General features: G+C 43.2%; 1 protein-coding gene and 1 long non-coding RNA gene across 4 annotated transcripts in view; both read left to right on the plus strand.

Moving 5' to 3' along the window:
* LOC144606793 (uncharacterized) overlaps positions 1-14802 on the plus strand; it is a 538285-nt gene that overhangs the window by 289509 nt on the left and 233974 nt on the right. The gene's annotated exons all lie outside the window — the stretch shown is intronic.
* fhl3a (four and a half LIM domains 3a) overlaps positions 1-14802 on the plus strand; it is a 105963-nt gene that overhangs the window by 81180 nt on the left and 9981 nt on the right. For 2 of the 3 annotated variants that reach the window (XM_078422918.1, XM_078422919.1), the window contains exons 2-4: positions 5809-5983; positions 10142-10316; positions 11953-12122. In XM_078422918.1, the coding sequence (XP_078279044.1) occupies positions 5828-5983; positions 10142-10316; positions 11953-12122 (501 nt within the window). In that variant the 5' untranslated portion in view covers positions 5809-5827. Of the gene's footprint in view, positions 1-3541; positions 3639-5808; positions 5984-10141; positions 10317-11952; positions 12123-14802 lie in introns of those variants that run through there. The other variant, XM_078422920.1, reaches the window with a different exon arrangement.

Raw genomic sequence — 14802 nt, forward strand, 5'->3', positions numbered from 1 at the left:
CCTTCTCTCATTACCCCCTGATCCCTTTAGCCACAAGGGCCACATCTAACTCCCTCTTAAATATAGCCAATGAACTGGCCTCAACTACCTTCTGTGGCAGAGAATTCCACAGATTCACCACTCTCTGTGTGAAAAAAAACTTTCTCATCTCGGTCCTAAAAGACTTCCCCCTTATCCTTAAACTGTGACAGAAGTCTAGGACAGAAGTCTGATACAGGAGTCCACCATTATCACCAATTCTCTTAGATTTTTTTCTGGTTCCTCTTAAACACCTGCTCATCTTAGCACATCAACTAATTGAGATGACATAACTTATACTGCCTTTAATAGTTAATAATTCAATATGCCCTGGATGATTTTAATTGGTAATTATACGTGGAGAGGGTTAGTGGAACCCATTTAAAAAGATTATCTAGCTGTAGATTCAATCTGCCCCCTCTCTTGCAGATTGAGAATAAATGCTTTTTTCCTTTTTATTTAAACAGCTGGAAGGTTTAAAAAGGCAGTAAAACAGCTGACAAGTTGTATATATAAATGTAAACATTGTTGGAGCCAGAGCTTTGCACACTATCAGCTGCCACTCGCACAGTGGCATTTTGGAATAACAGTTGGTTATCAGTCGAAACACTTTGGTTATAAATTTGAATCAATATAGAACAATAGCCTGCTTTCTTTCTCTTCCCTCCTGCAGCGTTGGCTCAGTTTGGGCTGCAGTTCCAGAGGTGATGGACTTTCCTTGGTTTATCCAGTTTGAGCCATCAGTGAGTGCTGGTTGTTGCCACAGTCGGAGCTTAGAGCTGCTAAACGGTGGCGCAGCGGTAGGGTTTCTGCCTTACAGCGCCAGAGACCCAGGTTCAACCCTGACTACGGGTGCTGTCTATACGTTCTCCCCGTGACCTGCGCAGGTTTTCTCCAGGAGCTCCAGTTTCCTCCCATGCTCCACAGACGTACAGGTTTGCAGGCTAATTGGCTTGGTAAAGTTTTAAGTTGCCCCTTGTGCATGTAGGACAGTGTTAGTGTGCGGGGATGGTTGGTTAGCGTGCACTCGGTGGGCCGAAGGGCCTGTTTCTGCGCTGCATCTCTAAAACGAAAACAAAACTAATCCTGCTGGCTTGGCAGAGGTCACCAAAGTCGGCAAGAACCTGGAAGGATAAAAGGAGCATTTTTCTTCTTTCAATTTAGCAGCCCTTGATTTCAGCGTTGCCCTGGTCTCAGAGTTGAAGAATTTGTCGGAAGTTTGGCTGGAGTTAGGAGAAATTGTTGCCACCGGCAGGGGTGGCCTGAATCAGAGGGGAGATGTGGCAGCTTCACTTTGGCACAGGGTCTTGTTGTGGTCTAGCCTCCTCCCTTTGTACACTTTGAAAGGAACAATGGCTCTCCGCGGAGTCCAGGGAAAGAATAGGAGAGAAAGAATAGGAGAAAGAATTGGATTGCTCTATCAAAACACCGTCACAGACACTATGGTCTGCTGTCTCCAGTCAGCATCTACAGTATTAGTATGTCAACGGAAGCATTTAGCCCTAAGGATAGTTCAAGAGGCCAGGTGTGATCATTAATCTGTCAACTACTCCTTTTATTTCCATGGATTCACAGTGCCTTTAAAAATAGGGGCGGCACAGTGGCGCAGCATTAGAGTTGCTGCCTTTCAGTGCTTGCAGCGCCAGAGACACGGGTTCCATCCCGACTACGGGTGCTGTCTGTACGAAGTTTGTACGTTCTCCCTGTGACCGTGTGAGCTTTCTCTGAGATCTTCGGTTTCTTCCCACACTCCAAAAGACGTGCAGGCTTGTAGGTTGATTGGCTTGGTAACAGGTGTAAATAATATATTCCTTTATTTGTCCCACACCGGGGAAATTTCCAGTGTTACAACAGCAAAGCACAATAAATTGCCCCTAGTGTGTGTAGGTAGGATAGTTATAATGTGCGGGGATCGCTGGTCAGTGCGGACTTGGTTGGCCGAAGAACCTGTTTCTGCGCTATATCTCTAAACTAAACTAAACTAAACTAAAAAAGTAGACTAACACCTACACTTAATAATGGTGAGCCACATTTCTCACTGGTGATTTGAAATTCATCCCACACTAGCTTCAGAAAATAGAGTTATTGTCTTTGCCCTCTTCCCCTGCAGGGTAGCATACAGAGAAATGATTTGAGGTTGATAAACACTCTGATTTGTCATAACCTCAGTGCGTAACTGGCTACCAGGTGGCTGGACCTAAAGGCTGGTGTTTTTGACGGGATCATCCTGCTCTACGGTGAAGAGGAGCTAAAAAAATATTCATTCAACCCAGGCTTCCCACTGGATGTCAACTGAACTTCAGAGCAAGAGTTCCATTTGCCAAGTGTAAAGTATGTACAGTGGTTCAAATTCTCTGCTCTCTTACTGAGATGGGAATGCTAACACTCAACATAAGGCTTGCTCCAACATCAAGAAGCAATGCGTCATCAAAATCTGACACATGTAAGCTTCACAAAACAGTTGTAATCAATCAGAAGTCAACGAATCAAGTCATGGGATTGGACTACAGGTGGGGGAATGGAATGAAGTATTTTCAAAGAGACAGGTTTTTGCAGGCTTTGAATGGCCAAATTTAATTTAAGAGTTGCACAACCATAAACATGTGGGAACATATTACCCTGCTTGATTGCACCATGATGGCAGTGGTTGACCGAGAAAGGTACTTCAAACATGATGCATGTGTTTCTTCACGATGTGCAGTAGAACTCTGTGAATTGATCCATGCAGGAATGCAAAAAGACAATTACTCAGAAACAATTACTAATGCTTTCTTCAAAGTAGCAAAGATGATGCATGTTAGACTCAAGAACAGGGTAGGACCAGAAAGGGTTGCCATAACAGATTGCCATTACCAACATTTGAGCTCTCACCCAGAGTTGAATGAGTAATAACCTCTGGCTTTTCAGTCATTTTCATGAATTATTTAACTGAAAGCTTTGCTTGCCCCAATTTTGAATATATCATTCAGATATTTATTTCAGGTTCATACAGTGTACCAAAGATCTTCATAACCAGAGAAATAGTTTGGAAATGCAGTTATTCTGCAGTATCAGGAAGGTGACAGTCAATTTGCTCACAGCAAGCTTCCAGACAGCACTGTGATAACGAGTGGGTAATCTGGACTTCCCTCAGTGAAAGTGGTTGAACACTAAATACCAGTCAGAGCCCCGGGAATAATTTTCCTGTGATTCTTTAAGATTATACGGTGGAATCTTTCACATCCAGTGGAGGGAGAGCAGAGTACGTGACACCTCCTCTTTAAACGAGTACCTCCCACAGCCAGGAATTCTTTAGTTTTGTATGGACTGAAGTGGGACTTGATCCTACATTCCGCTGACTCAGTGAGAAGCTACCAGTTGAACCGCAAATGTGATTCGCTTTCTTTCAACCCTTCTTCGAGTGAATTACATCCTCTAGGACATAAAAGAATGACAATTTGAATTAGTAACGAGCTACTTTAATAGCCCATGTGTTACATATTCTCCTGATAAGTCATCTTCCTGCCTAAACGAGTCTATTAAGTGTGGCATTTGGTGTGAGAGAATTGTGGAGTGCTGTGTACCCTAGCCTGTCAGTGCTAATCCTGTTGATAGCTGTGGATACCTGTTGGAATCACCTCGTAAGTTTTTTAACTTTATTTTCATTACATTTTTTTCATGCTGGTTCTAACAATGTGATGATCGTAACCTAATCGCAGCTCGTTTCCTTCAAGAATGCTGTGAAGTGGGACACATCGTTTGCTGTAGTTTTATATCCTCAAGACTCTTTTCAGCAATAAAATCCTTTGCAGGCGTAGTATGCATCTTGAAAGTTGCAAAAGTTAATCTTTAGAGATTAAAGTAATAACATGGTCATTGCCTTTAATCATTAGTTGTAAAAATGACAGATGTTTTTTCCACAATTAAATTCACGATTGATGCTCGAACCAACTCGGTAGTAATGTGTTAGTGTATTGCAAGTGAGACTTAATATAGACAGTAACGGTGAGAGGATTTGCTTCCTAATCATCCCACACCAATCGGGAATCGCAGGCTGTAGATTTCCAGATTCCCATTGCACAATCTATATACTAAAACTCTCATTTGTTTGTTTGTTCCTGAACTACAGCCAAAACGGTTCACGATAGCGTGACAATTTTAGGCCCAGCTTACTCACCGCCATCCCTTTGGTGCTAATGGAAGAAGTTTAATTGAAATCGGTGTTATATTTTTAAAGTTATTCACATTTTAATGTTTAAATCTATCTCCTAGGGAGGGAGGGGGGAAGAGGGAGGATAAGGGGGAGTTGAGGGGGATGGTGGGGGGAAGGGGGAGAAAGGAGGATAAGAGGGCGTTGAGGGGGATGGTGGGGGGAGGGGAAGGAGAGGAGGGGGGAGGAGAGGGTGCTGCACCAATGCAGGAGAGGTTTGGGCCCAGAAGCTTGGTCTAGTCTGTGTTAAAAGTTGTATATTTACGGAGTATTGACAATCAGCCGAGAACTATAGTATATCCACTCTGTGTGAACGAAGGTTTATTGTTGGCAATATATCTTGATCGCTTTATTTCGAAGAATGCCTGTTCATTTTTAACAATCCTGTTCTTGTCTTTCATCTTCTCGGCAATCTTTTACAGCCAATGGTTTCAAGTTAATTTGATAGTCATTTCTTTTCTAACTGGTTCTTGTTGGCTTTACTGTTCGCTGAATGTGGGGTGAGGTGTGCCTCTTTCTTTTCCATTCTCCCTACCTCCTTGTTTTGACCTATTGGCCAACAACAATTAACAGTTAAGCTGATGGCTCGGTAAATGAGGGCACTGTTGGCATGTGGAACTGAACTGTCTGCATATGGGGGGGAAAAAAGCAGGAGTGGGCCAGGCAGCATCTCTGGAGGACATGGATAGACGATGTTTTGGGTCTGGACCCTTCTTCCATCGCGAAACATTGGCTATCCATGTCCTCCGGAGATATTGCCCAACCCACTGAGATACTCTGGCACTTTGTTTTGATTTGTAAACCAGCATCTGCAGTTCCTTGTATCTGCAAATGAATCTACATTAAGGTTCAGTTTAATTTTGAGTCCATGGGATATAGAGCTGTAGTTCCACACTCCATTTGATATGAGCAAGGTGAGGATTGTTTTGTTCTCTCTATATTTTAGTGCCATTCCTCAAATTGAAAATGTACTTTTAGTAGTGAAATTCTGTGCTATTTGGCGCCGTTCCAGATATTTAACCAGACACATTCGATCAATTCCACGGGTCTTGGGCACTTGTAGAAGTTTGCAATGGGGGCCCAAGATCAAGTTTTCTATCAGTGCCAAGAAGATGATACAATTCCTATCAGTTGCGATACCCAAGAAGTGAATCTAAGTACAGGCATGTGCATCAGAAAGAGGAATGAGGTATCTTTCTGTTATCCTTTACGGTTGAATTGTCTGGCAAGACTCATTGCTTTGATTCAAAGTGCAATTGGCGACTATGTTGGCACGTTGCCTGTGTGGAATGGTGTGCCAGCATGAGTCATTGGCTTCAGGGAAATAAGTAGCTTTGGGGCCGGAGAACGGACCAAGAGTTCATTGCAGGTCTATGGATTCCATGTCCCATTCCTCACAATTTTCCTATTCGGCTCCTTTCAGGATGGGAGGAGAAATATTTACATTTCCAGTCACTTTTCCATGAATCTTGCCAACTACTGCAGATTAGCAGGCTTTCCACTTGCAGAAAGTTCTGCTGGAGGTAAATGCATGCCAGCAATCGCATTTGGCGTTAACAAATAATGTCTAAATAAAGACTTTTCCTCGTTTCTCTTTGCAGGGACAGCTGTCCGTTAAAGATGAGTGAGCGCTTCGATTGTGACAACTGCAAGGAGTCGCTGTATGGCAGGAAATACATCCTCTCCGAAGACAGCCCCTACTGCATCCCATGCTATGATAGCCGGTTTGCCAATACCTGCGATGAGTGCAAAGAACTAATTGGCCATGAAGCGAGAGTAAGTACCGTGACTTACATATAATTAAAATAGATGACTTACTGCTGATGCCCGCTGGCCATCCATTCTGAATATACACATGCACTTGAGCTATTCAAGATGTAGAAACAAGGAACTGCAGATGCTGAAAAAAAAAAGAAACAAAGTGCTGGAGTAACTCAGCAGGTCGGGCAGCATCCCTGGAGAACATGAATAAGTGACATTTTGGTTTGAGACCAGACCATTCAATCTAGCTGGAGTTTAGTTTAAAGATACAGCATGGAAACGGGCCCTTTGGCCCAGCAAGTCCATGCCAACCATCGATCAACTTTTCGCACTAGTTCTATGTTATTCCACTTTCGCATCAATTCCTTACACACTAGATGTAATTTTACAGAGGCCAATTAACCTACAAATCTGCATGCTTTTAGGATGTGGGAGGAAACTGGAGCACCTGGAGGAAGTCCATGTGGTCACGGGGAGAGAGCGTGCAAACTCCACATAGACAACACCCAATGTCATACTTTAACCCGGTTCTACCAGCCGCATTTCCGAAGACCATTCTTCAGAACAATCTCGACCCGAAACGTCACCCCTTCCTTCTCCCAGAGATGCTGCCTGTCCTGTTGAGTTACTCCAGCATTTTGTGTCTATCTTCGGTTTAAACCACATCTGCAGTTCCTTCCTACATATTACCTCTTTGGCTTTGGCTTCCTTTCAACTGTCCCCTTTAATATTCATTCTGCTCCAATGCAAGAGGCTTCTGTAGAGGTACAACAAGCAGTGGCAGTTTGTTCATAAGTCATCGGAGCAGAATTAGACCATTCAGCCCATCGAGTCTACTCCACCATTCAATCATGACTGATCTATCTTTCCATCTCAACTCCATTCTCCTGCCTTCTCCCCAATAACCTTTGACACCCTTATTAAACAAGAACCTGTCAATCTCCACTTTAAAAATACCCAATGACTTGGCCTTGCAGCAAAATAATTGCGAGCCAAAGCCCCCTTTTGGTCTGTCTGAACTCCTGCATTTTTGCGCCTATCCATTCTGTTCTTTCTGCTCCTGACTAACATTCACTGTGTTATGAACCTTAACCTCCTCAAAACCTTGGACTGCAAGGAATCTGTTCACATGTGAGGTGTATCCCAAAGTCCTATTTCACTGTGGGAACTTCCCTTGGGGAAGGTTTGTGGTGGTGCATTCACCAAGATACTTAAGATACTAATCACGTTCTTTTCCAAAATATGAAGGCTGTATATTTGCTTTTATTGTATTTCCCCACGAATTAAATGATTTCCTCTAATTGGAAGTTAGTTCCTGTTGAAAATCAGCGTGACCTGAGCACTTTCCGATTTGTGCATATTACTCTTTTGCACCAATAAATAATGTTTATTCACTTCCCGCCGAACTTGCATCCCATGAGGACATGACCAGACAACAGAGTTGTAATGTTTGTCTTGATCCTAGTATTACAGAGACTGGTAATTAATCAAAATCAATCGAAAAATGAATAAAACAACCCTGCATTGCTTAAATTTATCATAAACAAAGGATTTGGTGTACACGTAAACTTTGCCCGTCCATGTGATTAGTTCTCTTTTTAAAATGTTCCTTTTTCAGTCAGAGAGTGGTGAAGGTGTGGAATTCTCTGCCTCAGAAGGCAGTGGAGGCCAGTTCGTTGGATGCTTTCAAGAGAGAGCTGGATAGAGCTCGTAAGGATAGCGGAGTGAGGGGGTATGGGGAGAAGGCAGGAACGGGGTACTGATTGAGAGTGATCAGCCATGATCGCATTGAAGGGCGGTGCTGGCTCGAAGGGCTGAATGGCCTACTCCTGCACCTATTGTCTATTGTCTATTGTCTATAATTGCTTTTCCCAAAGCCGTTGATCCGACCGAGGATTTTGGGAACATGGTAAATTTGCCTAGTTTCCCCTGGAGTGTTTTATTTTTTATTTTGGGATGATGCCAGATAACTTCATTAGCCTATTTATTTTAAAGGATGATCTGAGACTTTGAAGATTACTTTTGTTTAATGTTGAAAAAGTTCCTTTCATCGCAGAAGTACAAGAATACGTTTACTTTCTCTCAGATCATCTGTGCAGTGAGAGCAAGTCAGAAACTGAATAGTTTCCATGTGCTTCAATAGACAATAGGTGCAGGAGGAGGCCATTCGGCCCTTCGAGCCAGCACCCCGCCATTCAATGTGATCATGGCTGATCATTCTCAATCAGTACCCCGTTCCTGCCTTCTCCCCATACCCCCTGACTCCGCTATCCTTAAGAGCTCTATCTAATGGATTCACTCCAGCCATTCACTGCTACATCTGCAGTTTTTTTTATTAGGTTATGCTAGCAACCTAATGGTTTCCACAGTGTGAAATGCTAGACAAAAGTCAACTTTCAAAGACCAAGCTTCAAAACGAGTCGTCTCAATGTTTCCTAATGTGACACAGCCCAGACCATCACACAAAACAACCTCCCTTCCATTGACTCTATTGACATCTTACGCTGCCTCGGCAAGGCCACCATCATAATCAAGGACAAGTTGCACTCTGGCCATTCCCTTCCTCTCCCCTCTCCCATCAGGCAAGAGGTACAGAAGTGTGAAAACGCACACCTTCAGATTCAGAGACAGTTTCTTCACAGCTGTTTTCAGGCAACTGAACCATCCTATCACCAACTAGCGAGCAGTCCTGAGCTACTATCTACCTCATTGGAGACCCTTGGACTATCCTTAATTGGACTTTACTGGACTTTATCTTGCACTAAAACATTACACACATTATTCCCTTTATCATGTATCTGTACACTTTGAATGGCTCGATTGTAATCAAGTATCATCATTCTGCTGACTGGTTAGCATGCAACAAGAGCTTTTCACTGTACCTCGGTACATGTGACAATAAATTAAACTAACTAACTAGACAAAATGTGTGGGAAGGAACTACAGATGCTGGTTTAAACTGAAGATAGACACAAAATGATAGAGTGACAGGCAGCATCTCTGGAAAGAAGGAATGGGTGACGATTCGGGTGGAGACCCTTCCTCAGATGAGAGGTATTAGGCGACCCCACTCTCAATAAGTGTGCACCAATGCATCTCCAGGCATGTCCAACAGTGCACACTGCACTATGCAGACACTGCCCTTGATGTAGCTGGAACTACACAGAACTGACAAAGCATGACGGTTGGCGCAGAGAATAAGGTATCCCTTTGCTTTCTCATGCCGCATTTGGCGCCATTAGAAATGCAGAGATATGTTCTCGAAGATGCTGATCACGAAAGACTATGCTGCCTTTCAAATTGCAAGCATTGACGTCTTCATTTCCTTGGTTGAAAGTCCGTGGTACATTTTCGTGCAATGCATTAACTGCAATTTAACTTGTGAATGACTGGTTGAGAGGATCACAGTGGAAAAAATGCCAGGTCATGGAATGCAGAAGAAAGCCTCTGTTTTTTTGGTTGGTAAATGGTCTGTTCCATATGGAACTGCAGCTGATGTTTGAGATGTTCCCACGCTTGGAGAGCCATAAGCGCTGAATTAACTTATTGCAGTATCGGTGCTCTCTTACACTTGCATCATTGAAAGGAAAAAAATAGCCAGGGTTCCTTTACCTGAGAAGATTAAGGTAGAATGCACCCAGCTCAACCCCAAGTCAAAACGCAAAGTATACGATCAACGAAGGTACCAGGCAGAACCAGGTTTGATTAAGGAGGTGTCGGAAGAAAACTGGAGACGTTAGTGATTATGACAGATATTTGCTGTTGGTGGCCGAGTATCGTGTTGAATGATTTTTTGCCTGGTATACAGACTCTCTTTCTATCTGATAACAGTAATTAAGAATCATTACTCAAACCAACATACAGAAAAACGATTAATTGTTCATTAATCTCATTATTATTTGTGGCATCTAGCCCACAGATTAGCTGCTGTATTTGGCTCTGAATCAATAATTACCGTACTTGAGAGTAATTCATTGGCTGGTACTATATTGGAGCAATGATAAGTTCATAAAAGGCTTTTTTAATGTAAATTCTTCCTTCTCATGAATTATTGACGGGAGTTTGAAAATGAACGTTGGACCTTTTGAATCATGTACATACTTGATTCATGGTATTACAAATTTGCCTTGCTCGTTGCTGTTAAGCATCTATTTTTATTGATTCTTTGGGCAGGAACTGTTCTACGAAGACCGTCATTACCATGAGCATTGCTTCAGGTGTTATCGGTGTGACAGATCTCTGGCAGACGAGCCATTTACATGCCAAGAAGAGGAGCTGTTATGTAATGATTGCTACTGCAGTGAATTCTCTTCAAAATGTATTTCCTGTGACAAGGTTGTCATGCCTGGTATGTGCCCTGGAGTTTCATTTTTCCAACACTTTATTGCTCATTCCTACTTCTGTTGAGGTCACCTGTCAGACCAAGTCTTTCCTTCCATCAATTTGTATGATAACATATCTTCGAAGTTTACTTCTAAAATGTTTATAATTAAGATTAAGGGTGGCACGGTGGCGCAGCGGTAGAGTTGCTGCCTTACAGCGCTTACCGCGCCAGAGCCCCAGGTTCGATCCTGGCTACGGGTGCTTGTCTGTACGGAGTTTGTACGTCCTCACCATGACCGCGTGGGTTTTCTCCGAGAACTTTGGTTTCCTCCCTCACTCCAATGACATACAGGTTTGTAGTTTAATGGGCTTGGTATATATGTAAAAATTGTTCCTAGTGTAGGATAGTGTTAATGTGCGGGGATTGCTGGTCGGTGCGGGCTCGATGGGCCAAAGGGCCTGTTCCTGCGCTGTATCTCTAAATTAAACTAAACTAATATTCTGAAATAACAAGGGCAACCACACTGGTGTATACACATCTGATAAATGCATATTCTACTGAGATATCTTTCATTTTAAAACCACATTTACTTGAAAGCTTGTATGTTCAGGGTTGAATTCAGCACTAGTGATTTTGTTTTTTTCTCTTTGCCCAACAATACCAATAAATATCCTACCAATATTCATCAACTTCAATATTTGTACAATATCTCTGAAGTGCTGAAGTATTTCAAGCCAGTTCACATCAGCAATGCCAAACCAATGTTGGCGTTCAGCCATCCGGTGGTGTTGGGGAAAGTGGTCAAAAACTTGATCAAAGAACCCAGAGCACCTTGATGATGAAAAGTGCAGGAGTGAAGCCAAGAGGTTTATGGGAGGAGTTCTGAACCTCATGACCTCAACTGCCATCAATTGCAGAGGTTAGATTCAGATTTGATTAGGTTTAGAACTGGAAAGATACAAGGCTGATGGGGCCTTCAGAGAAAGAAAGGGGGGAGTAGGGAAAGATCTGAAATCAAGGGTGATATTTTTTTTTTTAATGTGTTGCTTAACAAATGGCCAGTTAAAGCCAGCAAGTGTAGTGAATGGGTGATGCAAGTTTGGGCTGAGTTGGAGAGCATTTGGTAGCTTTTAATTTCTGTAGCTCAGGTCCAAGGTGTAGAGTTTGTGGCAGGGACCAGAAAATGACAGCTGTATCCTGTAAATGAGGGGGGACCCTCATTGAAACTTCCCAAGTAGTGAAAGGCCTGGATAGAGTGGATGTGGAGAGGATGTTTCCACTAATGGGGGAGACTAGGACCAGAGCCCATAACTTAGAATAAAAGGCGTACCTTTAGAAAGGAGATGAGGAGGGTGGTGAATCTACAGAATTCATTGCCACTGAAGGCTGTGGAGGCCAAGCCAATGGATATTTCTAAGGCGGAGGTTGTATGGATTTGGTACGGGTGTCAGGGATTATGGGAAGAATGCAGGAGAATGGGGTTAAGAGGAAAAGATAGATCAGCCAAGATTAAAAGGCAGAGTAGATTTGATGGGCCGAATGGCCTAATTCTGCTCCTTTAACATATGAACTTTTCCCTTTTTTTGTGGAGAACAATTTGGTTAATTCAATATTGGAGCATGTTACTAATGAGGTATTTTCGGGTGATTCTCCCGACCAGGTACCAAGAAACTTGAATACAACGGCAACACCTGGCATGAAGCCTGCTTCATTTGCCACACCTGTGAGCAGCCCATAGGATCAAAGGCCTTTGTGCCAGACAAGAGTGAGATTTACTGTGTGCCTTGCTACGAGAACCACTTTGCTCCACGATGCTTCCACTGCAAGAAGGTAATGACAGCACCTCGATTTTGAGACTATTTTCTTCTCTGTGTACGTGTGAATTAGAGAGTTAAGAAGAAGACTGAGAAGCAGGACTTCTAGTGTGGTTATCTCTGGATTGCTTCCTGCACCTCGTGCTAGTGAGGGCAGGAACAGGGAGATAGGGGATATGAATGTATGGCTGTGGGGCTGGTGCAGGGAGCAGGGATTTAGATTTATAGACCACTGGGATCTCTTCTAGGGTAGGGGTGACCTGTACAAAAGGGATGGGTTACACCTTAACTGGAGGGGGACCAACATTCTGGCAGGCAGATTTGTAGTGCTTCATCTGTGGGTTTAAACTGAGCAGTGGGGGGGAGGGGTTGACATTGGGAGTATAAAGATGGAGTTAAAGGGGAAGCGAATACGGGAAAAATTGCAAAAGATTCCCGAATTAATGGGAAGGAAAGTTCGAGAAGGGATAAGAGAGTAAGGCCAGTCTGAAGAAGGGTCTCGACCCGAAACGTCACCCATTCCTTCTCTCCTGAAATGCTGCCTGACCTGCTGAGTTACTCCAGCATTTTGTGATACCTTTGATTTGTACCAGCATCTGCAGTTATTTTCCTACACTAGAGAGTAAGGTCAGGGCCAATAGTGACCAGTGTGAGAAGGGAGGTGAATACCAAAGTTAAAGTGTTGTATTTGAACGCGCTAAGTATAAAAAATAAAGTGGATGAGCTTGAGGGTCAGTTAGACATTAGCAAATATGATGTTGTGGGAATTACAGAGACAGGGCTACAAGAGGACCAGGGCTGGGAGCTGAATATTCAGGGGTATAGGACCTATCGAAAAGACAGACAGGTGGGCAGAGGGGCTGGGGTCACTCTGTTGGTAAGGAATGATATTCAGTCCCTTGCAAGTGGTGACATAGAATCAGGAGATGTAGAATCAGTATGGACAGAACTGAGGAATTGTATGGGTAAAAGGACCCTAATGGAAGTTATCTACAGGCCCCCAAACAGTAGCCTGGATATAGGCTGCAAGTTGAATCAAGAGTTAAAATTGGCATGTTGCAAAGGTTATGGGAGGTTTCAACATGCAGGTAGACTGGGGATCACAAAATGCTGGAGTAACTCAGCAGGTCAGGCAGCATCTCAGGAGAGAAGGAATGGGCGATGTTTCGGGTCGAGACCCTTCTTCAGACCGATGGGGAAATCAGTTTGGTACTGGACCCCAAGAAAGGGAGTTTATGGAGTGCATCCGAGATGGATTCAGAGCAGTTTGTACTGGAGCCTACCAGGAAGAAGGCAATTCTGGATTTAGTGTTGTGTAATGAACTGAATTTGATAAGGGAACTCAAGGTTAAAGAGCCATTAGGAGGTAGTGATCATAATATGATAAGTTTTAATCTACAATTTGAGAGGGAGAAGAGAAAATCAGAAGTGTCAGTATTTCAGTTGAGCAAGGGGGACTATGGAGGCATGAGAGAGGAGCTGGCCAGAGTTGACTGTAAAGAGACCCTAGCAGGGAAGACAGTGGAATGGCAGGTATTTCTGGGAATAATACAGAAGGTGTAGGATCAGTTCATTCCAAAGAGGAAGAAAGATTCTAAGGGAAGTAAGAGACAACCGTGGCTGACAAGGGAAGTCAAGGACAGTATAGAAATAAAAGAGAAGTATAACATAGCAAAGTAGAGCAGGAAGCCAGAGGAATGGGACTCTTTTAAAGAGCAACAGAAGATAACTAAAAAGACACTAGGGGGAGAAAAGATGAGGTACAAAGGTAAGCTAGCCAAGAATATAAAGGAGGATAGTAAAAGCTTCTTTAGGTAATGTGAAGAGAAAAAAATAGTTAAGACAAATGTGGGTCCCTTGAAGACAGAAGCAGGTGAATTTATTATGGGGAACAAGGAAATGGCAGACGAGTTGAACAGGTATTTTGGATCTGCCTTCACTAAGGAAGACGCAAACAATCTCCCAGAAGTACTAGTGGACAGAGGTCCTAGGGTGACGGAGGAACTGAAAGAAATTCACATTAGGCAGGAAAATGTGTTGGGTAGACTGATGGGACTGAAGGCTGATAAATCCCCAGGGCCTGATGGTCTGCATCCCAGGGTACTTAAGAAAGTGGCTCTAGAAATTGTGGACGCATTGGTGATCATTTTCCAATGTTCTATAGATTCAGGATCAGTTCCCGTGGATTGGAGGGTAGCAAATGTTATCCCACTTTTTAAAAAAGAAGGGAGAGAGAAAATGTGAAACTATAGACCAGTTAGTCTGACATCAGTGGTGGGGAAGATGCGGGAGTCAATTATAAAAGAAGAAATTGCGGAACATTTGGATAGCAATAACAGGATCGTTCCGAGTCAGCATGGATTTTTACGAAGGGGAAATCATGCTTGACTAATCTTCTGGAATTTTTTGAGGATGTAACTGGGAAAATGGACAGGGGAAGGCCAGTGGATGTAGTGTACCTGGACTTTCAGAAAGCCTTTGATAAGGTCCCACAGGAGATTATTGGGCAAAATTAGAGCACATGGTATTGAGGGTAGGGTACTGACATGGATTGAAAATTGGTTGACAGACAGGAAACAAAGAGTAGGGATTAACGGGTCCCTTTCAGAATGGCAGGCAGTGACTAGTGGGGTACCGCAAGGCTCGGTGCTGGGACCGCAGCTATTTACAATATACATTAATGACTTGGATGAAGG

The sequence above is a fragment of the Rhinoraja longicauda genome, chromosome 27, assembly GCF_053455715.1.
Source record: "Rhinoraja longicauda isolate Sanriku21f chromosome 27, sRhiLon1.1, whole genome shotgun sequence".
Taxonomy (NCBI): Eukaryota; Metazoa; Chordata; class Chondrichthyes; order Rajiformes; family Arhynchobatidae; genus Rhinoraja; species Rhinoraja longicauda.